This window comes from Chionomys nivalis, chromosome 7 (assembly GCF_950005125.1).
Source record: "Chionomys nivalis chromosome 7, mChiNiv1.1, whole genome shotgun sequence".
Classification (NCBI taxonomy): Eukaryota; Metazoa; Chordata; class Mammalia; order Rodentia; family Cricetidae; genus Chionomys; species Chionomys nivalis.
Window position 1 is genome coordinate 4,659,271 of NC_080092.1, and position 27,126 is coordinate 4,686,396.

A 27,126-nucleotide genomic window follows, 5' to 3' on the forward strand; every position below is an offset into this window, starting at 1 on the left:
ACTCATGTTTCATGTAGACAAAACAAAACAAACAGAAAAAACCCTGACAGAATAACAACTTTATTTATGAAGATGTAGAGGCACTCCAAACCCCAGGGAAACTGTTCCCTGTTCATACCTCAAACTTCCACTGTGGAGTAGAAAAGAGTGTTACACTCTTAAACCATGCTGCAAGCATTTTTTTTTCCTTTGACATCCCATTTACTATGTAGTTTGTCTTTCTTGGGTTGTAAATCAGGAATCTCAAGTCTCTCTTTACACACCATTTCTTGGGCTATTTGCACCCCACTTCAGTGCTTCTTTGGGGAGAGATACGAACAAGACCCTTCTATTAGAACCTTTAAGTACTACATTCTCTGAGTACTGAAGGAAGAAGTTGGCAAAGGAAGGCATTTAGAGAAATTAGGAATCAGCAAATTAAAGCCTCCAACGTAAGGGATTAATCCATGGTTGAAACAGCAAGTTGATTTTTTTTATAAGCACCATGCATTTTCATGTACAAAAAAAAATTTTTTTTTAAACAGCCTGTTACATAGCTCTGGTGGTACTGAAACTTTCTATGTAGGACCAAGCTGGCTTGAACTAAGAGATCTACCTGCCTTCGACTCCCAAGTGCTGGGACTGGAGGCATATCCCAGAATGCCTGATCTAACAAATTGCAGTGCTTAGGCAAGACCACCAAGATTTCTCTCAAATGATTGCCAGCCAAACAAAGACGAAGAGCACACATCAATAATGTTTTAAACTGAAAACAACAGGAAGGAATTCCTATGTACTAGATCATGACAGGGATGCATCCCAGGATTACAGTTGATTGTCAAGAATGGGGAAAGTGGCTGCTTGTACATGAGAGCTTCTGACACAGCAGCAACTCCATAGCCCCCAGAGTAACATACAGCGGCAACACGGGTCCACAATAAGGTATGTGTGAGAACACAGATTACAGAAGCACATACTGAATGCAAATTAGAAATACACCAAATTACAAGACACACTACATGTAAGACTGTTCCCATACAAAAGGTTCACAAATGGAACTGTACAATGTTACAATGTGCAGTGTTAAGATAAACACTGTAAACAAAGCATTCAAATATGAAAAGATGACATGTAAACAACATATAATTACTGAGGACTTTTAGGTAAGGTTTTCAGAAAACCCAGGAAGAGACTTTATATTACAAAATGGTCCATATCGCCCAAAAATGTCTTTTGATTGAAGAGTAAAATAGTATCTGTTGGAAGCTAAAAACTGAGATACAGTGCAGGCCATTGGGAGCGGTAAAGCTTGAATTTCTGCAATTTTCCTCCAAGTCAAATGACTGGAGTTCTCGTAGCACAGGAAGAGGTGGTAGCTCTCCACAGGAGCACACTTGGGGTTGACCTTGGGGACGTTCCATGCCAGGGCAATGCCTGGGGGCCTCAACACCCGCTTCACTCTCAGCTCAGGCTTTTGGGGAGGAAGAGTGTCTTGGATTTTGTCTGCCATCTCAGAGAGTGGTGGTGACGGCTCTGGGAGAGGTGGCAGGTGTTCAAATGAATCAAAACCCTACAAATACATTTGCAAGAAAGTTCATGGAGATCATTTGGTGAATACAGACAAAAGCGGTAAAACTCAGGTGTACAAATCTACTTCTCATTCTTCAATCCTTCATAAAAAGCAATGAAAGGTTATTTCAAAAAAAAAAATGAAGCTGTATTAATGTTTTGTGTGTATGTGCTGGTACATCTGTCCATGTATACACACATGTGGGGAGGTCAGAGGACAACCTCCCATGCTATATTCCATTAGGCTAGTCTGTCAGGACAGCAAACTCCAGGAATCTACTTGTTTCTGCCTTCCCAGCTCTGGGATTGATTACACGTGAGTGCCACCTAGTGTGGCTTATTTAATTTTTCAGCGCTGGTTATAGGACCAAACTCAGGTCTTGATGTTTGCAGTATACTTTAATGACTGAGTCATCTCCTGGCCTCTAGATCCAATCATTCAAAACAGAAGGTTCTTTTGGAGCTGAGATTTGTTCTGAATGATCCTAGGAACTGGACCCAGCACTTTGCACATACTAGGTAAATGCTTTACCTCTGAGCCACATTCCAAGCTGAGAGTAGGTTAATTTCTACACTGTAAAATATTACTAATCCATAATAAAGGAGGTATCAGGCCTTTAGGATCATATCATTTTAACACTGTGTTTCCAAACATAGTAATTTCTCCTAACAATCTCATCAACAATGGACATTACTCCTAAAATAAATAAAAAACTATGTTATCATTTCTATAGCTTTTGAAAATTGCTAACTCAACTCTTATATTATGTAGAGGGTTCAAAAGAGCACTTTATGAGAAACCATCAAGGTGTTCCTAAGCTGAAATGTGGCTCAGATGCTTCCAGAGTAAAACAGATAAACCCACTCTGCTGGATGAACATCCTTTACACAGCATTTCAGATTAGTACCTCATCTCCATTTTCTGCCACTGGGATTATTTCGTTTGATCTTAAAACAGCTTTCGAAGATGACTTCAGGGTGAATGCTGGGCTTTCTGTGAACAAGACAGTATAATTTAGAGCTGGGAGTGTTTCTCAGTGATAAAGCACTTGTCTACCATAAGTGAGAAGGCCCCACACTACAAGAAAATAAAAGTAAGTAAGTAAAATTTACCTGGAACAAATTCTACGGTGTTTAAGCAGTTTTACACCTTGGGTAGTAAATAAACTTACAAGTATGATATTCGTATAAATATACAGTTGAGAGAATACATAAAATTTTCATTAAGGTGACAAAAATTTTCTCTAAAAGTAAATCCTTTATTATGCGCCAGAAATTTGGTATTTTGGGGAGGGATTCAGGAGATAAGAGGTAGACTTTCCTGTTAGACCAGGACATCTAAAAACACTAAGCTACTTATAAACACGCATGGATATGTAACATACACAAGTAAGGAATTTCAACAAAAGTCCCACAAGTACTCTCTCCTGATGTATATATTCACGTGGAAGAAATTAAACAAAAGATTAAAGAGGAGAGGAGAGGAAGGAAAGACATGGTAAGAGAAGAAAAAAAGAGGTGGGGAGGGTAGAGAAGCTATGGGAGGCAGGGAAAGGTGTACAAAGGTCTGGCAAATGGTTTTAAACAGCTAAGTAGAGAACACATGGAGGAGATGAAAACGCATGGATAACACTGGAAAGTACAAAGACTAGATAAGTAATAACCAGTCAATACCTCCTGCAATGATTTGTCTATATTTTTAATATATAAATATCTTACAATTTTGTCGATTTTTCCGGTCTGTCTTACATTTTTATAGCCCCCCCCCTTTCGCGTGTGTATGTGTGTGTGTGTGTGTGTGTGTGTGTGTGTCTGTTTTGAGACAAAGTCTCACTATATAGCTCTTGCTGCCTCTGTCTCCTAAGAGCCAGCAGTTCCAGGGCTACAGAGAAACCCTGTCTTGAAAAGATTATTTAGATTAGATGTATCTCAGTGACTTGACTAGCATGCATGGCCAAGGGATCAATACCCAGCACTGCAGAGGGATCTGCTTTCTCTAGAAGCGCGCATCTACTGGATCAGGCAAACACAGGGTTATTGTGTCATACACTGGTTGCATATATAGACATTTTGTTTCTTGATTGTTATGGCATATAAATAAGTAATCTACATATTTATCAGCTGGTAGACTTCTAAATAAAGCTGTTATGATAAATTATGTTTTTACTGTGTATAGTTGAATGTGGTTAGCTACAGCCCCAGGATTTGGGAAACTGAGGTAAAAATGCAAGTTAAGGGGCAGATTAGATACTTAATGAGAGCCTGTCAAAGTATGTTTGAATGTGGGTTTCCTTTTTTTCTTGGAGAAATAAATGGAAGAGAAAAACTTAGTAAAACAAGATAAGTAATATTTTAAGAAACTGCCAAGTTAAGCTGTTTAGCCATTTTACATACCTATTAACAAAGAATCCTAAATTGATACATACCCTTACCAACATCACACCTTCTGTTCATTTTGCTTATTCTGTTGGATACACAATAAATCTCATTATGGCTTTACTTTCCCTACTAAGAATACTACATAGGCCATCTCTCTTGATCACTCCTTATTTCCTTATTTATATCAAAGTAAGTCTTCCTGCTTTGGAGTCAATTTTGTTTGTTGTGGAGTCTCTTGGATGAGTATCTTGAAGACGGCATTTTATTGCTACAACTAGTTTATTATTCTTCAAGTATTCCTGAAATATTACCATATCCATCCTTATTATACCACAATCTGGTTAACACTTTTTAATATGGAATCATTTTTCTTTCAGTTGTTATCTGATACCTTCAATGAACTTCCTTTAGGGCTAGGGAGATGATTCTGTGGCTAGCATGTTTGCTATGCAAGCATGAAAACCTCAATCTGGATCCATAGCACCTACATAAAAACTGGGCACAAGCACCTGTAATCCAAGCACTGATGATATGGAGACAGGTAGATTTACAGAGCTTGCTGAACAGTCAGTCTAGTGACACTGCCTAAAAACTGCTAACATAAACTTTTGGCCTCCTTAATATTCACAGGTGTGCATGTATACACACATACACGTACAATTTCCTTTATTTCCGAAGGTGATCTGTTGGCAACAAATTTTGCTTATCTGAAAAACTTAATTTTGCTTCTGTTTTTGAGACAGGGTTTCGGGTGCCCAGACTGGCCTTAACTCCCAATCCTCCCTGCTGTCTCCAACTGTCAAGTGCTGGAATCACTGGTGCTCACCATTACTGTTCAACTTTTGAAACATATATTTACTATATTAAGAATTCCAGGTCAATACTTTTTTCCTTGAAATTTCTACAGTTCATCAGTTACCTGCATGACAGGGCAAAGGTTCCTCCTTCATCTTGTCTCATTTGGAGCCATCTTTGGTTTAGCCTGAAACTGATTCTCCCCCCTTCTCTACTCCCACCACAAAGAGCCCTGGGGGAAAGTGTCTAATCTTGCTCTAGAAACTCAGGGTTGAAAAGCCCCAGCTAACTGGATATTTTTGGCTTCCGCTAAACAGCTTGTTTGCTTTTCCCCTGCAACTGCCAACCACGATGTAATTTTTCTATGCCCTTTGCTTAAGGCTATTCTGTGAGAATTGTTTTTACCTAGGCAGTACAGGTCAGCTTAATACAAATGCTCAGTTTGATGGTCATGCTAAGTGGCCTTTGGTTCTCTACTCCACAATATTTTCCTTAGACATCGTGCCACTGCAGCACATCAAGTCACCAAAACAATCTTTCCGTATCTTGCTTTTTGCAGCACCAGTGTTGGCCTTTGTGGCTGCCCCCAGCTCCCTTTCATTCTGATCTTACATGCCTTTCATAGTTTTCTTGAGGTCTTTTTTTGCTCATATAGGTTATGTCTTGAAAATTTGAAAATCTATGTTTGGGTTTGTTTTTCTTGCATAGTCTAAAAAATCATAAATCGTGCCAAAGCCATCAGTCCTTTTGCCAAAGTGAGCTCTGAATCCAAATAAGTGCAAAGGTGGTATCACCTGATGTGGTTTCATACGTTTTAGTTTTCTTTCCTGAATTTTATGTTCAGTTCTGTTGTTCAGTCCTGTTGCTTGCTCTGAAGAAGATAGTAGGTCATAAACTTCTCTTTCTCCAGCCTTTCTTTAATGATGTGATTCAACTATCTTTTGGCTTAAATGGTTCCAGCTGAGAATTCTGTGAAACCTTTGTTCTTTCTACTTTTCTTGCATCATTTTTTTTTTAAAGTATGGGAACTTCATTCATTTGCATACTATCCTTTGTACAGAGACCATGCTAATCAATTTTGTATTGGTTCAATGCTAACAAATGTAATTTTTTCACTTGTTATCAAGAAAATGATTATGTGCTGATAAAGTATTCTTAGTTTTGATTCTCTTTGAAGATGATTGAATTTCTTGGCTGTGTGGATTATACTTCTCGGTATTCAGAATGAGACTGTATGACTAACTTCCAATACTAGAAAATTATATATCTTTTGGTTCAAATGGAAGAAACAGCATTCTTCATTTTCATATCATGTACGAATAACATTCCTCTATTCCTGATTCTAGGTACTTCCTCTCATGCACTATTGTTACGGTTAAGAAAAATGTGTGCTACAGGGAGATTAGAGACTCAGAGTAGTCCCAGAAATCCAAATGTCGTTCAAAATGTGAGTAGATAAAGAGATCAAGATACATCCATACCTAGGCTATTATTTGACCACAAAAAGGAATACATTATTGATACAAAAAATATAAATAACCTGCTAAAGAACCATATTGAAAGAATCCAATTTCAGAAGAATGATTATTGCATAATCACACTGAAATTACCTAATCAAAGAAAAGAAAGCAACTTAATAGTTGCCAGGGCTTGGGGACTGAGATAGTCATATGTGTGCCTTTAAAAGAGTAGTACAAGGCAGCCTTGCAATGACAGAACAATTCTGTAAATTCTGGTACAATCTCACAAACCCATATACGTTTTCTCAAAAAGGAAGATATAAATGTCACCTTTACCTATGCTGTTGCTGGACAGGCCATCTCTTGTCAAGTCAATAACAAAATCAGGTTTCTTCTCTTCAGCCTGAAAAGTTTTGTTTAAAAAAAATTGTTTAATAGCAGAATTTTTTTAAAGTATAAAAACACATATTTATTTTTCAGTGCTGAGGATTGAACCTTGGCCTGGTACACATTCATGCTCAAAAGTGTGTCACAAATGAGCTAGTCCAAATCCCATCTAATAGGTAAAAGCTGGCAACTCAACAGTCTCTAAATAAGTTATGGTTTAAATTAGCTTTACTAGATGGGGCATTGATAAGATACTGCAGTGTCTGAAAATATGGTTAAAAATCTCAACAAGCCAGGCAGTATTGATTTATAACTTTAATTCTAGAACTCGGGAAACAGAGGCACAGAGATCTCTGTGAGTTCAAGGCCAGCCTGGTCTACAGAGTGAGTTCCAGGACAGTTAGAATGGTTACACAGAAAGACCCTGTCTCAAAAAAACCAAAGAATTTCAATGAATTGGTAGGTGTGCGTCATTCTAAAAAATGTAGCTGCTTTTTTTCAGTGTGCAATTTGGACTAGAACCTGGACATGCAAACTACTCCTATTTGTTTGTGTCACCCCCCTCCCAGGAAACTTTACGTGCACCTAGTCAAAGAGTGGATGACAAAACTCCTTCCTCACAACATGCTGTGACACTGGAGTTCCAAGAGCTCAAATATTCAGAGACAACAACTGTTACCTACCCCAACTTCAATTATGGTAGTAGATGAGTTGCTGAATTTCTTTGATTTGTTTTTTCCAAATTCTGGAAGAGATGGAAAAAAACAAAACAAAACAAAACAAAACATGAATATATACAATTAAATTTATTAAACATTTAAACATGTTCTTTACAATACAAGATACTGAAACACAAATGATAGGGATTCTAATATACTATAAAATAAAAATAACTAAATTAATATATCCCTAAAACTGATAAGCTAGCTAAAATTTTGATTTGGGATTAAAACATACTTTCTTTCAGCAGCTTACAGCTAGACCAGTAGTTGCTGTATTTCAAAGTCTGAAACTATGTTAGCATCCACAATTGTGGTATTTTGCTATTCACAGTATCCTTAAGAGTGCCCGAGGAGCATCTTCCTGGGATGTAGAGTTCTGCACTTCTTTGGAACTCTTTAATTACCAATTGTTGAGATAAATAATTTCATATGCAGGGTGGAAGGGAATGAAAAGCCTTCAGATATTAAAATTAAACATTTCAACACAGCAAAACATGATACAAACAAAGGTAATTCTGGGTAAGAAATTGTGTGCAAGCAATATAGCCATTTTTAAGTTAGAAAAAAGTTTTCTACAAAACCAGGTGTGGTGGTACATGCTTGTAATCCCAGCACCTGGAAAGTGAAGACAGAAAAATTAGAAATTCAAGGTCTTCCTTACCTGCACAGAGTGTTCATATCCTGTAAATGAGATTTAACATAAACAAAAGAGCAGATACATTTTAAGCTGAGCTCTACGAAAACAATCTATCTCATCTAAAAAGTTATTTTAAATAAAGCATTAGACTCAAACTCTAAAACTGAAAGTAACTTTAAAAATTTTAAAAAGATAATCAAGAAGAAACTTTAAATCTAAAATAGGCTATTTACTAATAGAGACAAATTACCACTACCACTAAAGAAAGACCAGGGCAAACAAAATGGATATACATTATTTAAGTTGTAAATCATTAGAGCAATACAGAAAAGAAGCAAAAGGCTTAAGCTGATAGATTCAAAGATTAAAAGAAATGTCAATTTTATTAATGAATCATCATCGATTTTAATTAGGTATCAACAGTTTATAACCCTAGTTATAAACTAGAAGATTAAGCAGACAATTTTACATCTTATTTCAAGATAATGGGGCTGGAGAGATGACTCAGGGCTTAAGTACTTGCTGCTGTTCCAGACGATCAAGAGTTCAGTTCCCAGCACCCACATCAAGTGGCTCGCAACTGCTTCAACTCTAGCTCCAGGGGGATCAAGTGTCCTCTCTACCTCTCAGAGCATCCACACATGAGGTATACACTCAAACAAACACATATATACATAAATGAAAATAAAAACCTTTTAGATACCTGTTGAAACTGATGTAATTGGAGTTGTCAAATTGGGTTTTTCCACAGAAATTAACATAACATCATCAGCGTTACTAAAATGATAAAAAAACAAAGAAAGCAGAAAAACTGCAGTTAACAATCAGAATACCTCTACCTTATTATTATTAATTAATGTCATTTATCAGAGGACAACTTGTGAGAATCAGTTCTCTGGGGATCTGGAACACAAACAGAGGCTGGAAAACAAGCACTTTTACTGCTGTCAGGTCAGTCCTCATAACACGCTGTAACTGAACAACTGTGGGAAAAGAGGAGATAAAATCAAACACTGAACAAAGCCCATGTCCTATCAGTTCATTTATATGATTCACAAGCTCAAGGAGGGCAGGGCAAGATGGCTCAGCAGGTCAAGCTTGATAGCCTAAATTCAATTTCTTCAACCCAAATGGTGGGAAGAGAGAACTCCTATGTGCTGTCTGCTGACCTCCCCAAGTGACACAGTACACACAAACACCCACAAAAAACATTCTTTTTTAAGTACAGGGAGGGGCTGAAGAGATGGTTGAGCATTAAGAGTACTGGCTGTTGTTCCAGAGGGCCTGAGCTCAATTCCCAGCATCCACATGGCAGCTGGCACCTGTCTGTAATTCTGGCTCCATGGCTTCCGACATCCTCACAGACACATAAATATAGGCAAAATACCAATGGATATAAAATAAAAATAAATTATATAAAAAAGTACAGGGAAATCCAGTAATAGATAAGTAAAACTTAGTAGGGACATAGTCACAATAGTTACAATGTAATATACAACTATACCAAACACATAGGCATATGAAATACACAAATATCACATATAGTCTGTTCATAAAATACTTATAAATGGAAAGAAAAACTATTAAGACCCATAAGAACACTGATTCTTAAAAGAAACATGACCCCGAGGCTGGGCATGATCCCAGTGAGGCCAGACTGGAAGAAACACAAATTATTTACATAGCTGCCACTATTTTACCACTAATTCTAAGCCCAAAGGCTATGTTTTGCTGCCATTTCAAACCTCATCATACTTTAATGACCTAAGCCTTTTAATAAGAATTTTGTTAAAAAAAAATATACAAACTGTATTAATCCAAATTAGTTTTCCATAATTCAAAACTATACCATCTTATGAGATGTCTTACATTTTTAGTATCTGTATTCAGGATTCGCTTTTATTTAAATTTTATTTACCAGGGCCAGACGTGGTGGCTTATGCCTTCTTTTATGTCAGGACTCAGGAGGCAGAGGCAGGCAGATCTGAGTTTGAGGCCAGCCTGGTCTACACAGAGAAACCCCGTCTCAATCCCCGCGCCCCCAAAAAGGGGGGCTAAAGTTTATCTTTTGAAAATTATTATTTTTATTATTATTATTTAGCAAGGACCTTATGTAGTTTGGATTAGTCTTACTATGTAGCTAAGAATGACCTTGAAACCCTGAGAGTACAGGCAAACACCACTTTGATCCCTGCAGTTATTCCAACCAACATTTTTTTTTAAATAGAAAATTTTTTCTCCATAAATCACCCTGACATTTTTCTTACAAACCAGAGGCTTCCACAAGTACATGTTAGCTCGCAGTGATCTATAATGCCTCTCCTTACAACCACTGTCCTAATCACTGCAGCACTAGCAGGTTCTGAATATAGGAAAGTGAGTCTACCAACCTTGTTTCTGTATTGTAATATCATTATTCATTATTCAGTTCTTTTACTTTTCACAAGTTTTTTTTTTTTGAGACAGGATTTCTCTGTGGCTTTGAAGCCTGTCCTGGAACTAGCTCTTGTAGACCAGGCTAGTCTCGAACTCACAGAGATCTGCCTGCCTCTGCCTCCCGAGTGCTGGGATTAAAGCCGTGCGCCACCGTCGCCCGGCTCTTTTCACAAGTTTTAATCAGTTTGCTACTTTCTACAATGTATATGCCATAGTCTTCTTAAGATTACATTCAACCTATATAACAATTAATATATAACAACATCTTAACAATGATCAGCTTTCTAAGTCATGAATGTAATACCATTTATTTAGGTCTCCCATAATTTGGAATTACTTTGCAGTCTAATTAATGTTTATGAATATTTTGGTTTACCCCTTATGTGCACTGATGGTACTTAAATAGTATTGTTTCAAACTGTAATAGGTTTTTTTCAGACATACATGGTGGTACTTACCTTTAATCCTGGCACTCAGGAAGCAAGGCAGCCTGGTCTATATAACAAGTTCCAGCTCAACCAGGGCTATACAGTGAGACTTGTCTAAAAGTTTTCCCATGTGCATTATATATAAAACCAAAAATATATTTACTGATGTTTGTCTAATACTGGAAGTCTGTATTAGGAGGTGTGGCCTTGTTGGAGGAAGTGTGTTACTATGGAGGCTGACTTTGAGGTCTCAGATAGACTCAAGCCACGCCTAATTTCTCAGACACTTCCTGTCAAAATGTAGGACTCTCAGGTAGTTTTCCAGCACCATGTCTGCATACATGCCATCATGTCGCACCATGATGATAATGGACTAAAGCTCTGAAAATGTAAGCCTGCCCAATTAAATGTTTTTCCTTTATAAGAGTTGCCATGGTCATGGTGTCTTCTTCATAGCAATAGAAACAACACACACACACCCATACACACACACACAAAGGTAATAAAACAGCGACATGTAACCTTTATGAAGCAGTACTATTGATTGCTACCAATAACAGAATTTTGTGCATGAGCCATAGCTGAACAGGGTATCCTGATGGGTTTTCATGGTAGTGTGACTGTGTTGAATATGTTCTATCTATATTTTACCACAGAGAAAAAAAATGTGTATAAAATTAATAATTTCTCAAGGAAATATTATATGGCAGATAAGAACATCAATTCTAGAGATTAAATGTCTGGATCTCAATCTTAACTTGCCATTTACTAATGTATTTGGTTTACTTGTTTGTAAAATAGGTACAAATTTTAGAGATTAAATACGAGCTAGAGATGTAGCTAAGTGGTAGAGTTCTTGGCTAGCACACTCTAAGTCCTTTGCTCTAATACCAGCAAGATGGAAGGAAGGGAAAGGATGAACAATTGAGTTTAAAGCAGTGGCTTTTTATGCTTTATATTTTTTTAAATTTTTTTTTTAAGTGTGTGTTTTGCCTTGCATGCATGTATATTTACTATATGTGCCTGGTGCCTGTGAATGCCAGAAAGGGGTGCTGAGTCCCTATAATTAGAGTTACAGATGCTGGTAAGATGCCATGTGTGTTGTGGAATATTTGTTTAACTATGCAAAGATGTATTGCATTTGTTTATGTTGAGAAATATTTGTTTAACTATGTAAAGATTGCTGCACTTGTTTAATTAAGTAAAGATGTGCTGCTGTTTTACCTTGCCTGCCTAAGGCACCTGATGGGTCTAATAAAAAGCAGTTAATAGTGAGGAAGTAGATAGAGGCAGAACTTCCAGGCAGAGAGTAAGGAAGAGTGAAAAGGAGAGGACAAGGGGTCAGACAGACAGACCTGGAAGAAGCAGGAAAGTAGGACATACAGAATCAAAGAAAGGTCAAAAGTCCTGAGGCAAAACCTAGATGAATAGAAGCAGGTTCAATTCAGTTAAAAGAGCACTGGGAAGAGCCTAAGCTAAGGCTGAGCATTCATAAAGACACCGGCCCAAAGAAAAATCTTAACTACACATGTGCACGTTGAAAACTGAATCCAGGTTTCTCTGAATGAATAGCAAATGCTATTATCTGTTGAGCCACCTCTCTAGCCCTAAGCTTTATTATTATTGTGTGAGTGTATGTGTATGCTTGTGAATACCATGGTGTGCATAAAGGTGAGAGGGCCAATTCTGTAAAAGGGATGTTTCCTTCCACCTTTATGTGGGCTCCAAAAATTAAACTCAGATCATCAGGCTTTAGGACAAGCATGTTTTTACCATTTTGTTTTGTTTCAGAGAGAAGATCTTTGTAGCCCTGGCTGGGAGTAAAAGGCAAGTGCTACCACGCCTGGCCCTCCAATCCTGTCAGTTTCCACAGAAATGTCTACACATGCACTGCAAGATTTATTTCTTTGAGCAACAACAGGATGAGTAGTGTGGCCTGTCCTGGGTTGCTTTAGATCTTCACGCTTAATTTTCATCCTGGACATTTCTTATAAACCAAACTTCTTGGGTTCTCCCCATTCCCTGTTTTTTTTTTTTTTTTTACCAGATAGGGTTTTTCTGTGTATCCCTGGCTGTCCTGGAACTCACTCTGTAGACCAGGCTGGCCTCAAACTCAGAGATCTGCCTGCCTCTGCTAGGATTAAAGGTGTGTGCCACCACTACCCAACCCAAATTTCTTAAAGGTATACAAACTTTGACCTATATATAAGCCTTCTCTGTGAGTGTCTTCAACTCAGTTTATTATTGCATTTCCCAGTTTCTTCACATTCTAAACATAAAATGCTTAAGCTAAATCTAACCTTAAGAGGCATGGAAAAATAATAACAGAACTAATTTCTCCAATTCTGGGTCATCAGAAACAAAAACAATTAGAAACCTTCAGGCTTCTTCTAGTGGCAGTATAATACTATGGAGCACACACTCATTTCCTTTTAAGTATCTTTAAAAGATCATCTCTGAAATATTTTAAGAAATAAATTATATGGGGGCTGGAGAAATGGCTCAGAGGTTAAGAGCACTGACTGTTCTTCCAGAGGTCCTGAGTTCAATTCCTAGCAACCACATGGTGGCCCAAAGCCATCTATAATGAGATCTGGTGCCCTCTTCTGGCATGCAAGCATACACGGAAGGAATGTTGTATACATAATAAATAAATAAATCTTTAAAAAAAAGAAAGAAATTATATTTATACAAAATAAATATAAATTGATATACAGACTAGCTTACAGTGGGGCCCTAATTCAAATAATTTTTAAAACACTGTATTTAAAAACAATTCAACTAAGAAAATTTAAAAAAAAAAATTTAAAAAAATTTAACAATTCAACTAAAAAAATTTAACAAAAATTAAAAAAAAAATTGATGATACAAAATGTTGCTAAGCTAATGAAAAGATGATGGACCAAGGCACTAAGGAAAAGAGGATGCAGGAATAAGGCTCTGAAGCCCATCACTGCTGTCCCCACAAGGCATTTGTCTTTGCCATGCAGAAATGCTAAGAAACAAGCAGAAGGTGCTTAGAAATCACAATGGACTGACATGGAGACCAAGCTCACAATAAAACATTTTAAAGGGGGCTATAGGATACACCTGAGAACTTATGTGGAACTTAGAGGTGTGTCACAAGAACAGGGGGAAATAGAAGATTAGATGTGTCTTATAAGGACTTAATTCTGCTCAGTTCCTGAAGCTTGAGTGTTGCATACCTCATCTAATTCAACTAAGGTTATATAACAATTTATTGAAGACCACAATGACCTTTAAACAAAACAAAACACATATCCTTGGTTTCTTTGGTTGCAGAAGTAAAGAGTATAGTTGAGGGATCTTGGCTCGGGGTGTCTCTTGAGGAATTTTACTAGAGCTGTACTGACTCAAGGATTTGACCAACACTACTAAGACACAATCAACTTATACAGATTGTCCTATTTGATCTATTAGAATTTTGTTTTGGATAATTAATCAATTTTGTGGGCAATTCTTCATCTATACAGTATTTTAACATTGATTTTATCATCAAAGTTCATTTCTCATAAAATGAATTTAACAAGCTTCTTTCTTTTCATATTTTTTGGCAAAAGTTTATCCAATGTTTATATTATCACTCCCTTAAATGTTCTATAAAACTCATCTTCTAAGGTGAGGTATAGTGGCACATGCCTTTAATTCTAGTACTCCAGAGGCAGAGGCAAGAGGGTCTCTGAGTTTGAAGCTGTCCCAATTTACACAAGTTCCAGCTGGCCAGCCTATAGAGAGCGGTCTCAAAAAAACAAACAAGTTAGGCACCTTCAATCTCAGCACTTGGGAGGTAAAGGGAGTGTCAGCCTGGTCTACAGAGAATTCCAAGACAATCAAAGATACAGAGAAGAAACTCTGTCTTGAAAACACAAAATCAAAAGACAAAAACATCAAAACCACAAAGAAGCACAAGGTCATCATGACCAAGTTGCATGTTTGCTACACTATCCGTACACTTTGGAAAGGATGCTTAACTGCCAAAAACAGCTACATAAACTACAGATTGTTTCAGTATACAACATAAAATGAGTGCCTGCACTTGACAGTGTCCACTGTTGAGCAGACACAGCTGCCTGTGAAGTGACAGCACAGCGAAGCTTTCTGCTTCTTCACTTGCACCAGCAGCACTTGCTTTCCTCTTCTGTCACTTCAAGGGTTTCAGAATGTGCTGTCAATAAGTGGTGGCGGCAGACTCACTGAGTGATGACTCCTGCCTTCAACTAAGTGCCTGCTTCACAGATTCTCCACTTAACACTAAAATGCAGGCCTCTACACATAAGTAAAAATAATAAATATGCATCTTAAAGACAGGGGCTGGAGAGATGGCTCAGAGGTTACAAACACTTTATTATCCAACTCATGTTGGATAGCTCACAACTACTTAGAACTCGAGCTCCAAGGAGATCTGACATTCTCTGCTCAACTGCATTTTTGGGCAAATAATTCCATACAGACAACACAAACATACAAATAAAATTAAAAATAAAAATGAATGAAAATGCAGAGCTAAATAGTATGGGTTACTGGGGCAACTGCTAGAGTCAATACTGTATGTTAAGTCCCAAATACCCAGTCCAGCCAGGATAACATAGAACCTGTCTCAAAGATATGAAAACAAAAAGACTTTATCAGTATGTCCCACTACACCCCTCGGAACAGCACTGATCTAAGTCAAGCATGCTTCTTTGCTTCTAAAACCCTCAGGCTACAGACCAGTGCTTTATGAAAGAATTAGACAACTAAGTTCACCCCAGTTGGCTGGTATCACAATAATACTTTCAGAATGGAGAGCACCGAAAGTGATCGCTAATCAGCCCAACGGAAGTGGGAAGCAGTGAAACAAAACCCATCACCTGACAGTTCAAAACTGGATTGCTCTTCAACAACAGAAGCTCAGGGAACCAACTGGATTCCTTCACACTGTTGATGTGAATATGAATTTTTAAGCTACCTTATGCTTAATATAAATAGAAACATATTTAGATAAATAACTTTATGCATTTTTATAGAAAGGCCTACCTTTCAGAAACAAACTGGACACAAGCTGAAGATAAATTAACCCTTCTAGTTGCTTTTTCTGAAGAGTTACAAGGATCAGGGTTCACAGAAGGTGTTCTTTTACTTAGGCTTTTAACTGACCCTTGGGTCACGCTCCAATTCATGGTCTCTGAATCTGTAATCTGTTAAATGCACGAGGAAAAAGCAGATGAGTAGAAGGTAAAATTTCACACAGAAGAGTCTTGTAAATATAAGTTAAAATATTAAGCCAGGGGCACACACCTTTAAGCTTAGCACTTGGGAGGCAGAGGCAGGCAGATCTTTGTGAGTTCAAGCCCAGCCTGGTCTACAGAGCAAGTTACAGTACAGTCAAGGCTACCGAGAAACCCTGTCTTGAAAAAGCAAAAAAGTTCTGTACTTCAATGGCTGATGACCATAAAGGTGATTTCCCTGCCAAAATATGTCAAGGAAATTAACAATGACATTACAAATCTAGACTTTGAAAACAGGGCAAACAAATACTGAGATACTTAGACAACATCCTATTACTAGAAGTCTAAATTTAATATTTTAGAGTGATTTTAACTTCCAGTTGTTAATTTATTTAAATCTTGGAGTAAAAAGATTGACTCCATGCCTCAGTTGAGAATGAATAAGGCCTTTTGTTAAGGGGCGGCATGAAAAATAAGGTAGATCCCCTAAGGCAGAACTCTCAAGGTCTATTATACTAAGTAAACCAATTTATATGTGAACACATTCACGCATCACTGGGAAGCAAAGTTGAACAGCGTCCTTTCACTTCCAGGACATGGTAACATGGATTCACTTCTTCCCTCTCCTCCGTGTAAATAACTTAATGGTAATCACAAAGCAACTGAAAATTTAATAAAGGGAGAGAGACTGGCTATAGACCTCATGACCACAGTGAGTATACTGTATACACCATGCTAGATTATAAGGACACCAGACATCTCTACAGCCCTCATTTCAAAAACGTAGTAGTGATTGGTCATGGTGACTCAATCCCAATACCAGAAGAATCAAAGGTTCCATTTCATAAACCACAGTAGCAGCTGGATGAACACTGGGGGCAGACGAAGTCTAAGTGGCTGCAGCAACAATAGCAAGCAGAGCCTAACTATGGACCAATACCCAGAGCTCCATTCCAAAAAAGCAGCCAGTCAAATCTTCAAAGGCAAAATTGCCCTCTTCCCACATGTAAGCCAGCAGCAGGGCACAGACTAGCAACAGCACTCACTCAGCTCTACACCAGACACAGCAGGCCCAATCCGCTCGGCGACCAACAGCAGTCTGCAGTACCGGCAAGGACCAACAGGTAACCATGGGGAGCCCAAAGAACAAAGCCAAGCAAAAGAGCACACAAAAGCCATGAACGTGAACTGTTATGGAAACTACAGCTCTAAGGCGGCAAGGATGTATATACTAAACCTAAGCAGAGTAACAAAGGGAGTCATGTGACAAACCCCACAACCTTTGGTCCTTTCAAAGAACAGCAAAAGTAGTAGGTGCACGTATCCTTATACCCCAGAGCTCTATTTCTGACCACAAACCTAATTTTAGAGTTGTATTCTGGACATGCTGAGAATTTCCCAGATCATCAAATACCGGCTTCTTTTCGTTACAGTCCCTCCTTCAGTATCACTTCTGTATTTTTCACATTTAACTTTAAAAAACAAGAAACCAACATTGTTATCTAAGCTTTCTGTCCTCATTTGGAAGTATATGCACATCTTATGATCCAATAAGTCACGCAGATTAAAACCTCTGTGTATTTATACGAACCTTACAGACTGTATTATTGGGTAATGTGTTTGGTTCCAAACAATTTTCTTGAGATGATAATACTTTTTTAATACGTCTTTGAAGCCTTCTGATTTTCACCTAGAAGAAAACTTAGGTATCACACCACAGTTCTAAACAGTACAAAAGAAAAATGCAAACTATTTGACAAGTAGTCTTGTGAAATGTAGGCAACTACTCTAATAATAATGAAAGGTCTTCTTTTCCTTCATTTTTTTTTCATCATGATTTCAGGCCCCAATAATTCCCAGCAGAGAATGCTTCTATTCTTTCATTCCCTTAGCTTGCACCTTTACTTTTTAAATTTACCTATTTATTTATAAATATGGTCTGATATATTTCAGGCTGGCTTTGAACTCCCTATGTAGTTAAGGTTGTCCTTGAATTCCCAGTATTTCCTGCCTCTATCTCTGGGTAATGGAGTTGTACATTAGCATACCATTTTTATGCATGCTACATAAGGATGGAATCAAACACAGGACTTAACTGCTAGCTAGGCCAGTACTCCAATTTAGCTCCATCACCAGCCCCAGTAATAAACTCTTACACAGTCAACATTTGCTATCCATGGAGGAATAATTCCAGGTCTTATAGATATGAAAACCTGCACCTGTTAAAAACCATACACATCCTCTTGTTCACTTTAAAATCTTTAGATTACTTATAAGGTCTAATACAGTGGGAATCCTATTACATAGTTACTACAATGTACTGTTCAGAGAATAATGACTAGGCAAAAAGATGGTACAGATTCATTTGAAACACTTTTTTCCTGAATATTTTCGGTCTGTCTGTGATGACACACGGCCTTTAATTTCAGCATTCAGAAGGCAGTGGCAGGCAGGCCTCTGGGATTGAGGCTATCCTAATCTATATAGTGAATTCCAGAACAGTTGGGTAGTTGAGGCTATGTAAATTAATGAAACAACAAAAGAAAAATCAGTCTGCAGTTAGTTAAGTATAGACACAAAACTCAAAATGTGGAAAACTGATAAATGAGGGGGTTAGCTACTTAAGATATTTAAGGATGGAAGAAACTTGTTTGGATGGTTCATGTTTTCAATTCCAAAATTAAGAGGACTTTAAAGGAGGAGGATATAGAATTCAAAGCCAACCTGGACTACATATAACCACATCCAACCTCAAAAAAGAAAAAAAAAAGCATGAAACAGAAAAAAATAGTAAACTTAGTTTGTTTGCAATAAAACTGATGCTGAGAAAGAAAGGAAGGAAGGAAGGAAGGAAGGAAGGAAGGAAGGAAGGAAGGAAGGAAGGAAGGAAGGAAGGAAGGAAGGAGGCGGAAGAAGAAAATGATGTGGGAAGTCCTTCTGTCTATGTGTTACTTTTATTGGTTAATCAATAGAGAAACTGCTTTGGCCTGTGATAGGGTAGAATAGAGCTAGGCAGAGAAAACTAAAATGAATGCTGGGAGAAAGAAGGCAGAGTCAGAGAGACACCATGGAGCCGCCAGAGGGGAAGAGGCAAGAGGTCAACTAGAACATTGCCGGTAGGCCATGAGCCTCATGGTAAAATATAAAATAATGGAAATGGGTTAATTATAGATTTAAGAGCTAGCCAGAAATACGCTTCAGCTATGGGTCAAGCAGTATAGCAAATAATATGATTTCTGAGTGATTATTTCCGTTCTGGGCAGCCGGGAATGAATAAGCAGCCTCCTACCACAGAAGAAGAAAGAAAGACAGTAATCCTAGAAAACTAAAAGAACAAGAACGGAACAAAAAAGGCAGAGAGCTTGAAAGATCTTAAACCAGATTATGTAAACTCTAATAAAGCACATATTAGAATGGAAAGAAAATGCCTACATACTACGGATAACCATAAACAGACACAGAATGTCAACTAAGACTAAGACTTATTTCTCAAGTCTAAAGTTAAACTGGTAGGTCTCCTTTTATCGCAGTGGTTCTCAAGCTAGGGGTCATAACTCAGAGAGCCTACATATCAGATATTTACACTACAATTCATAACAGTAGCAAATTGCAGTTACAAGGTAGCAACAAAAGTAATTTTATGACTGGAGGTCACCACACCATGAGGAACTGGATTAAAGAGTCACAGCACTGGAAGGTTAAGAATCACTGTATTATTACCTCCCTTTCCAAACATAAAGGACATGACATGACCACATTCCACACATAATAAAAGGAAGAAAATGAAATCAGAAACTTACAAAGAGCTCACCAGCTATTGCTTCATGCTTATGCTTGCACTGGGTCTTCCCAATGCGTTCATTAAGTTCATTCAGTTTTTTATCAAATAGGTTACAATTTATCATGTAGATTTCCTGTCGAATACAATGTTTAACCTAGAATTTAAATAAAAGCACATTTTAAATTTCAAAACAATTTTATTTCTTATTTTCTATTTTTATGTTTTCTTATTTTTTATTTTTATTTGCCTGCTTATATGGATGTGCACCATGCAGAGGCCAGAAGGGGGCATCAGAACTCCTGGAAATAGAATTACATATAGTTATGAGCTGGCATGTGGGTTCTGGACTCAAACCAGGGTCCATTAGACGAACAGTCATGGTTCTTAACCTCTGAACCATCTCTCGAGTACACTCCTACTTGGAGGCAAGACTTTTCACTAGTCGTCTCAGCTCGTCTGTAGCAGACAAGACTATCATCAACTGCAAAAAGATCTGCATGCTTTGTACCCCGGGTACTGGGATAAAGGTGTGGACTACCACACCCAGCTTATTTTCTATAGCTTAAAAATTACTTTACTCTTTTCTTCATTTTTTGTTCTCGTTGTTTTTGAGACAGGGCTTCTCTGTGTTAACCTGGCTGTCCTGGAACTCACTCTGTAGAACAGGCTGCCCTCCAACTCACAGAGATCCGCAGGGATCCGCCTGCCCCTGTTTCCCAAGAGCTGGAATTAAAGGTGTTGGCCACCACCACCCAGCCTTCTTGATGTTTTATAATGACAAAACTGCTACATACTACACCAGTAAGTTTTATAAAAACCTGAATAGTGCCAGGCAGTGGTGGCACATGCCTTTAATCCCAGCACTCGGGAGGCAGAGGCAGGCGGATCTCTGTGAGTTCGAGGCCAGCCTGGTCTACAAGAGCTAGTTCCGGGACAGGCACCAAAGCTACAGAGAAACCCTGTCTCGAAAAACCAAAAAAAAAAAAAAACCTGAATAGTAAATTTTTCACAGCACATCTAATAATTAAGTACACAAATAGACATGTTAGAAATGAAGTTCATCCTCAAACATTGACATCAATACATATAGTTCCAACTGACTGCTGTATCCATAATGTACATTAACTATAGTATATAACAACTGAATAACATAATAACCATAATGAACTGCAATCAGACCCATCAAAACAGAACCTGAACACAGCTACTCCACTAGAACTTCCCTTTTTGGTTTGTCTCTTTGAAACAGAGTTTCTATATAATCCTGCATGGTTGCCCTGGAACTCATTCTAGAAACCAGGCTGGCCTTGAACTCAGATTTACCTACTATATCTGCCTCCTGAGTGCTGGGATTAAAGGCATGCACCAACATACCTAGCCTGGAAGATTATATTTCAATTCCTAGTTAATCAGACAGATGGACCACAAAGAAACAAATAATTGGGCAAAAATAAAAGCACTAAGGATATTTAACAGCATTAAAAAGCAGTATACCTAGGTTAGTCTGGAAGAGGAGACATGTAATTTTAAAGTATCAAGATTCCAAAATGGGCTGGGCGTTGGTGGCGCATGCCTTTAATCCCAGCACTCGGGAGGCAGAGGCAGGCGAATCTCTGTGAGTTCAAGTCCAGTCTGGTCTACAAGAGCTAGTTCCAGGACAGGCTCCAAAACCACAGAGAAACCCTGTCTCGAAAAACCAAAAAAGATTTCAAAATGGACAACAAGGTTGCTTGAATCTATAAAATCCTGAGTAACTGTGATGTGGTCAATAAACAGCTATTACTACGTCAAAAAAACCCATGACCAATACAAATGTTGGACTATCAAGTAAAGCTCAAGGTCATCCCATGTTTGACTTACACATTTGGCAGCCTATTAATTAAAAACTCTCTTTCTACAAGACTTTTACAGATATGCAGTTCTGTAGATTACTTGATCTAGAATCATTCCAGAAAACAGAAATATATTGGTAATATAGACAATTTAACTCTTAATGTTTTTGTTTGAATTATGACCTGGCTAGTTTATGTCAACTTGACACAAGCTAGTTAGAATCATCTGAGGAGGGAACCTCAACTGAGAAAATGTCTCCACAAGATGGAGTTATAGACAAGCAAACCTGCTGGGGATTTTCTTAATTGTTGATCCATGAGCAGCCCATTATGGGCTGGGCCACTCCTGGGTCAGTGGTGGGTTCTATAAGAAAGCAGTCTGCTGGTTAGTACTAATGGCACACACCTTTAATCCCAGCACTCAGGAGGCAGAGGAAGTGGATTTCTGCGAGCTGGAAGCCAGCTTGGTCTACAGAGTGAGTTCCAGGACAGTCAAGAATATGCAGAGAAACCCTGTCTGGAAAAAAAGAAGGCTAAGCAAGCCATATGAAGCAAGCAAGTACTGAGCGTCACTCCATGGTCTCCATCAGCTCCTGCCTCCAGGCTCCTGCCTTGACTACTTTCCTGGATGATGAACTATGAATCAAAGTATAAGCAAAATAAACCCTTTCTTTCCAAGCTGTTTTTGGTCATGGTGTTTCATCACAATAACCTTAACTAAGACATATTGTAAAGGTAGGTGTGTGTGTGTGTGTGTGTGTGTGTGTGTGTGTGTGTGTATGTGTGTTGGTTGAGGTTATGTTCGAGGGAGGGAAGAGGTATCACTGAACCGGAGTTACAGATTATGAGCCACCAGAAATGGGTACTGAGAATTGAACTCAACTTTGCAAATGCTCTTAACTTCTGCTGTCTCTCCTGCCCTTGCAACATTTTTTACAAATCAGAAGTTTAAGTTCCTAAAGCAAATATTTAAAACCCAACATTACCTGTTCTAGTAGTGCTGTATGCCTTTCCAGAGCTACACAACCATTTTCTTTAATTTGATCTGAAGCTTTCATGAGCTTAACATTTTCTTTGTTTTCTGAAAACATCTTCTTTTGATTATGGCCTTGGGGAGATAGAAAAATTACAGGTAAAACTATTCCTTCTTAAGAAGGAAATAAAAACTCTAATTAGAAAAACTAAAATATGACAACAGTAGTACTTAAAAATTTTTTAATTAGTAATTTTTTTTAGCTAGGTATGGTAGTTAATGCCTTTAATCCCAGAACTTAGGAGGTAACGGCAGATAGATCTTTGTAGGTTCATAGCCAGACTCTATCTTAAAATACATATATTTAAAGTAAATGTAACTACATAAAAGCATTTTCATAAAATATTCTTTAAAAAAGAAATTTTGGATAGTACTCTGGTCTCAGATATAAACCCTTTCCAATCTTGTTTCACGGGGATAACCACTGGGAAGGAGGCACACAGTTCAAATTACAGCATTTAGGAAGTAGCAAGAGAATCAGGAATTCAAAGCCAGATTGGGCTATATAGTGAGACCTTTCAAAAACCTTTCAAACACATAAACAAAACACAAAACAAAACCCAAAATAAACTGCATAATAAGCTGCTCTATATAGTCACTAAAAAAACCCATTACTTTGATGAAGTTATTCAGCAATTTAAATTATATTTAAGATTATGGAGTCTAAACGTAAACAAAAGATTTACTTTAAAAAATATTTATTTATTTATTATGTATACAATATTCTGTCTGTGTGTATGCCTGAAGGCCAGAAGAGGGCACCAGACCTCATTACAGATGGTTGTGAGCCACCATGTGGTTGCTGGGAATTTAACTCAGGACCTTTGGAAGAGCAGGCAATGCTCTTAACTGCTGAGCCATCTCTCCAGCCCCATAAACAAAAGATTCTACATAGTGGGTTCATGTGTACATGTACACGTGCGTGTGTGTGAATGCCATGACAGAGTGTGGAAGTCAGAGGACTTGTGTGTGAAGTCATTTCTCTCCTTCCACATTTATGTGGGTCCCAGGTAACCAGGCTTTTAAGAGAGCACCTTTATCTGCTGATACATCTTGCTGGCCCTAAACAGCATTTTAGTCAACCAACATAAAAATCCTAATTCAAATGGTATTTGTTATTTAATTATTTTATATCTCCAGCACTTCTTTTTAATTAGTTGTTTTCTCTCCAGGTAGCTCTCTGTAGTTAGGCATATACAAAGACACACGCATATGAATTAACTGCATCAAGCATCTGTTATTTGGCATATGATCTAAAAATCAATTCTACAGAAATAGATTCACCAATAACTTAATGTACATGTTCTCTAAGGGGACTTACAAAGCTCCACCTCCCAAGGAGCTATTGGCAGTTAATGTTTGGAGAAGGAGAGGGAGACGTTTAATTTATTGGTGCATCCACTAGCAAAAATACACATTACTTTAAGAAACACTCATTAAATTCACTGGGTGACAACAAGCAAACACAGAAGAGGGATTACTTGGTTTCAACCCTTTCCCACTTGCTGGGCTGGGAATCATCAAGAGGATAAGAGATGGTAATGGGGTAGAGGGCAAATATGTTCAAAGTACTTCATGCATGTATGAAAATGTCAAAATGAAATCCATTATGTATAATTAATGTTAATAAAAATCTACAATAAAACAAAAAAAATTTAAAATAACAAGAGATATAGCTAAAATGAGCCATCTTCCATAAATTTCCTTTTGAGATTTTCTGAACTTTCATGGGAAAGTGATTAATCCTCTTTTTTGGGTAACATTTCATTTTCCTTTTGATATCTTAGATATCATTAAATTAAATCAAGTTTGACCTAAGGCTCCCTGCATACTTCTTTGTAGTTTGGCTTCAACTTACTTTTTTTTTTTTCAACTTTCTTTCTGTATGTGGTAAGTTAAAATTTTAACTTGATGTGTAAAACAGACTGCAGTTTACTTTTTTTGGCATGTATGTTTATGTATCGTCAATGTTATGTATGTGCCTGATACCCTGGGATCTGATCTTCTAGAATTGGAGTTATTGGTTGTGAGCCAATATGTGGATGCTGGGAATCAAATCGAGGTTCTCCAGAAAAGCAAACAGTGCTCTCAACCACTAAGCCATTTCTCCAGCCTCTGTAACATACTTTTATGGAAACAAACTTTCAAAACACAAAGATGTCTAGATGATCAAGTAAAACAAACACACACTAACTAACCAATCAGGTTGCCTCTTTTCTATCTTTGTTTTTTTTTTTTTCAAATTTATTTATTTTTATTTATTATGTATACAATATTCTGTCTGTGTGTATGTCTGCAGGCCAGAAGAGGGCACCAGACCTCATTACAGATGGTTGTGAGCCACCATGTGGTTGCTGGGAATTGAACTCAGAACCTTTGGAAGAGCAGGCAATGCTCTTAACCGCTGAGCCATCTGTCCAGCCCAGGTTGCCTCTTTTCTGTATCTAACTTCCTTTTCTTTAGCTATACTTTTAAGCTGCCCATGTGATAGGAAAGTTTGTTGTTGTTTAGATACAGGGTCTCATGTAGCCTAGAGTGGTCTCAAATTTGCTTTGTACATGAAGATGACCTTGAACTTTTGATCTTTCTGTCTCTACCTGTTTAGTGCTCTGGATTACAGGCATGCATGAACCACAATGTAGTTTTATGTGCTAGGTACTGTAGTGGGGGCTGCGGGCTGTGTTCCTGCCGCCCCAGCTCCTGGTCGCCTGGCTAGCTCATGCCCCAAAGTAACAACACACAAACTGTATTCTTTTAAACACTGCTTGGCCCATTAGCTCTAGCCCTTACTGGATAATTCTCATATCCTGATCAACCCATCTCTAATAATCTGTGTAGCACCAGTCTTAATGGGAAAGATTCAGCATGTCTGACCTGGCGGCTGGCTGCATCGTGTCTGCCCCGGAGAGCAGAAGCTTGGCGTCTGTCTCTGAGAGGAGCTGCCCTGCATCTGAGCTCACTTCCTCTTCCTCCCAGCATTCTGTTCTGTTTACTCCACCCACCTAAAGGCTGGCCTATCAAATGGGCCAAAGCAGTTTCTTTACTATCCAGGGAGGGACTGAACCCAGAGCTTCGTGTACACCAGGCAGGCACTCTACCAATTGAGCTACACATACTTCCAGCCTCAGAAAAGAGCTCGTATGAACAATATTTGGTCCTGCCTGTTGACCAGTTCTAGCACTGCAAATAAAGCCAAGTGACTAATCATAATTTTCCCCTTTAACAATGTATCTTTCCATCTCAGAATCACGAACAATTTACGAACAAAACAGTTTGAAAACATGGGCATCATTTACTTTTTGTCCTATCTATATGTACTCCACTTTGTTCTATGTTTGAGACTTTAAAAGACCCCTTAGGAAAGTGACTATTTGAATTTCTACAAAAGACACAGAGGCATACACTTACTTTACTACCATCAAGGTCAAGTAATGACTGCCACTTGAGTATGCCCTTCACAATTTAAATGTCCAGAGTGACAGGTCCTACTGCATTCTTCGGTTTTCAAGATGGCATCAGCACAATTACTAGAGCAGACCGAATTCACCTAGTTAGGTGCTTAGATTCAGCACAGGAGTGTGAACTTAAATATCTAATTTTGATCTTTAGCCTATAAAGTAAAATTTGATTCTAAACTGAAAGCTATCTTGTTGATTCCCTTGCCATCCAAAGTATTCTGGGTTAGTGCACTTAAATTTAACAGAGAGCCATCAACTTTTTAGTATAAAATTGTAATTCTCTTTATGTTCAGAAAATGATCTTCATACATTAAACTCCTGTTTAAAATGAGTTTCAGAAGTGTTCTGCAACTCTGTTGCCTCTTGTGTGGAATATTTGCTGGAGGAATCAGCAGATGTCTTGGCTTTGTGTAAAAACACACAACCTGTTCATTAGTGGTTCTTGATCTTATTTCTGAAACAATTTCTTCTACTGCATTAATTAAATTCTAGAAGAATGCTATACTTTTCTGTGAAAATACTGGATTATCCTGAGGGGCAAATGAGGAATCAGCATTTTTAGAATGTGGACACTTGCTAGCTTTAAGTTCAGGACGTAGACCCTGATTACCATTTTCAACAGTTCCAACTGTTGATTTTGAAGCTTCAAGATTCTTTGACATGTTCAGGATCTCCAACTGCTTCCGGCAACTTGCAGGCATTGTTTTTTTGGCCTTTAAAACTTTCTGTCTTTTTCTTTCTGGACTTTCCATATTTTGTATCCTAAAATTTAAGATATTTAACATTATACTTTGCCTCAAAGAAACAGATTTAAATGCATTTTCCAAGTTAAACAGTTATCCTATTAAAATAACACTCAGAATATCTCTCCATATTAATTACTTTCATGTGGAAGTTATATTCTAAACAGAAATAATTACAATCAAGATTTTAAACAGGTCATACTATAATGAAGACAGTGATATCAACAGGACAGGCTCAAAATCAGAAAGAGCCTCACAT

At 37.9% G+C, this 27,126-nt stretch overlaps 1 protein-coding gene across 1 annotated transcript; it reads right to left on the bottom strand.

The window, feature by feature from the left end:
- Positions 1-1,083: 1,083 nt before the first annotated feature.
- On the bottom strand, positions 1,084-26,876 carry Atf7ip2 (activating transcription factor 7 interacting protein 2). Its single transcript, XM_057776218.1, has 10 exons — positions 26,735-26,876; positions 22,620-22,741; positions 19,821-19,955; positions 17,612-17,710; positions 15,830-15,990; positions 8,632-8,705; positions 7,253-7,314; positions 6,519-6,585; positions 2,457-2,542; positions 1,084-1,549 (listed from the first exon to the last, which is right to left on the bottom strand). Exons 1-10 carry the CDS (start codon positions 26,874-26,876, stop codon positions 1,139-1,141), a joined length of 1,359 nt encoding a protein of 452 aa, XP_057632201.1. The 3' UTR covers positions 1,084-1,138.
- Between the last annotated feature and the right edge of the window lie 250 nt (positions 26,877-27,126).